At 70.5% G+C, this 2,625-nt stretch overlaps 1 protein-coding gene across 1 annotated transcript in view; it reads left to right on the top strand.

The window, feature by feature from the left end:
• The window catches only part of MFGE8 (milk fat globule-EGF factor 8 protein), an 11,934-nt gene that overhangs the window by 3,101 nt on the left and 6,208 nt on the right, over positions 1–2,625 (top strand). The window contains exons 2-4 of the mRNA XM_004692981.1: positions 97–222; positions 1,716–1,897; positions 2,177–2,396. Coding sequence (XP_004693038.1) covers positions 97–222; positions 1,716–1,897; positions 2,177–2,396 — 528 coding nt within the window. The remainder of the gene's footprint in view (positions 1–96; positions 223–1,715; positions 1,898–2,176; positions 2,397–2,625) is intronic.

Below are 2,625 nucleotides of genomic sequence, written 5' to 3'. Positions count from 1 at the left end.
GGGGCTTGGGTCCTTGTGGCTGGGCCCAGTCGCTGCTGCCTGTGTCCACCCCAGCTCCTTGCTGACCACCGGCCCCCTTCCCTGCTCCCCGCCCAGGCCCCTGCGCCCTGAACCCCTGCCACAACAATGCCGAATGCCAGGTGCTAGAAAACCGAGGGGACGTCTTCGCCCAGTACATCTGCAAGTGCCCTCGTGGCTACACGGGCGCCCACTGTGAGACCAGTGAGTATCGGGGTGCAGGCTCCTTGGGCCGAGCCCCGCGGCAGGGCCTCTGGGGACCTTTGGGGGCACGGGGCGCAGCTGGGCCGGGGTGGGGTTGGGGTCCTCAGTCCCCCCGGGGCTCTCCCCACCCGGACCCCCACCCTGGCCTTCCGGCCTGTGCTGTCACTGCTGGGGTGCTGGGTGGCGGCGCCCCGGAGGCCTGGCGGTTCTGCCTGGGTCCCAGGAAGTCAGTAAGGCCTGGACGACAGGGCCTGACCTTCCTGGCCAGGTGTGTCTTGTGGCCTCTTTCTGGAACCCGGCAGAGGGACAGGCCGAGGCAGGGGGCGGGCAGGGCTGGCGCTCGGAACCCCGGCTGGCTCGCCGAGGCCGCTGCTCTCCCTGTGCCCGGAGGCCGCAGTGGCTCCCCGCGCCGGCCCCGTTCAGCCCAGTGGGGTCCCCCCACCCAGCCAGGATGCTGCCTCACCTGCTGTGGCCGGAAGGGTCCTTCCTTGTCTTTCCCGGGATGGGCAGTCCCAACCGCTGCCTCTGCCGCAGCGCGTGGCTGGTCATAGGCGGCGGAGGGCGGGGCGGCCTCGGGGGTTTGCAGACCCGCGGGAGGCCCAGCTTTGCGCAGAGCGGCCGAGGGCTGCCGGCCCAGTGTGCTGGCGATCTCGGGCGGGGAGTGAGGTGCAGGGTGGGGGCGCCCCCAGGCGGGCCCACTGATTACTGTGCGGAGCCCGGTAACCACGGGTGGCTGACGTGGAATTGGCCAGCCAGCTCCAGCTTCCAGCCTGGGGTCTGCCCTTCCCCGGGAGGTTGGCAGCAGCCGCAAAGGTGGGGGTCCCCCAGGGCGCCCCTTGTTTGCTGTGGGGTGTGTTTCCTCGGAGCCATAGGGGTGTGGAGACAGTCCAGAGGTAGGCCTGGCTTCAGATGCTGCCCAGCCCCTGGCTGGCGCTGAGCTGGGGGGCAGCTTCACTGTGCCCACGAATGTCTCGGCACCCAGCTCTGGGGTGTCGGGGAAGCCTGGCTCCATCCGAGGTGCAGGTGCATAGCACGGTGCCCTGCAGGCTGCCCGTGCTGCGTGAGGGCTCGGCCTGTCCGCGGCCTGTGTTTGTCCTCAGCTCCCGAGAAGCTAGAACCCGCGGTGGGTTCTAGAGACTTCCAGGCAGGTTTGCTCGTTGCTGTCCATGCAAGCACGTACCATCCTCTGTGGCCTGACACGCCCCTTCCAAACACGGTCAGGCACGGGGAGGCCAGGCACGGGGCTGGACGTGGCGGCCGAGGCAGAGGCCACGCTGGCCTTCCTCCGCCTGCGGCCTCCACGCCGGAATCTTGGCAATGCCTGACGAAGACGAGCCCCGCCCTGTGGCCCGGCCCCTCCCTCACTGGGCGCTCTCCGTCCCCCCTCCTGGGCGCTCATGGCCGCTTCCTGGTCTCTGCTTGGGTCGCCTCCGGGGCCTCGCCTCTTGCCCTCCGCCTGGCGGCGCCCTGACGGCCCCCCCCCCCCCCCGCAGTCTGCGCCATGCCGCTGGGCATGGAGTCGGGCGCCATCAGCGACGCGCAGATCTCTGCCTCGTCCATGCACCTGGGCTTCATGGGCCTGCAGCGCTGGGCCCCGGAGCTGGCCCGCCTGCACCGCACGGGCATCGTCAACGCCTGGACGTCCAGCAACTACGACAGGAACCCCTGGATCCAGGTGGGCGGGGGACGCTGCCTTTGGGCTCCCCACGGCGTGCTTATCACTGGGGCTCAGGTGGAGCGTCTGCAAGTGGGGAGCAGCGTTGGGGGCCCCGGAGTGTCCGTGGGGCGAGGGCAGCAGACCCACGCTGGCAGGGCCTCTGGCGCCTGGTCCCTGCCGGGTCCCCCGAGAGGCGATGAGCAAGCCTCCCTCCTTCACCGCCTGGGCCGCACCCCTCTGGGGGCGGGGTGGGGAGAACCCCAGAGCTGAGGCACCGCTGTCTTCGCACGGGCCCAGGTCAACCTGTTGCGGAAGTTCCGGGTGACTGGCGTGGTGACGCAGGGCGCCAGTCGCGCGGGCAGCGCCGAGTACCTCAAGTCCTTCAAGGTGGCCTACAGCGTCAGTGGCCACAAGTTCCAGTTCATCAAGACCGGAGAGGGGCTGACAGACAAGGTGAACGTGGGGCCCAAGAAGGGCGGGGCCGGCATCCCCTGGCTCCGGTGCCAGGCCCCGGGGGGTGCAGGCGCCCGGGCAGCTGGCACGAGGTGGGCCCTGGCACGTTCGGGTTCCGGAAGCGGGGGGCCCCCAGTTGTGTGGTGTCTGCGGTTACGCAGTCCCGCTTTGCAGTGAGAATGATGAGAAAGGCCGGGGGCTGCGGGGCGGCGGCTGCGAGGCGCGGCTGGGGTGTTCCCTGGGGCCTCCAACGCCCGCGAGCAGCTGCTGGCCATCCGCTCCGAGGCTTCGCG

The sequence above is a fragment of the Condylura cristata genome, unplaced genomic scaffold (genome assembly GCF_000260355.1).
Source record: "Condylura cristata isolate star-nosed mole 26May11 unplaced genomic scaffold, ConCri1.0 scaffold00035, whole genome shotgun sequence".
NCBI lineage: Eukaryota > Metazoa > Chordata > Mammalia > Eulipotyphla > Talpidae > Condylura > Condylura cristata.
Note: the sequence above shows the minus strand (reverse complement) of the source record. Positions and strands in the feature narration are given on the sequence as shown.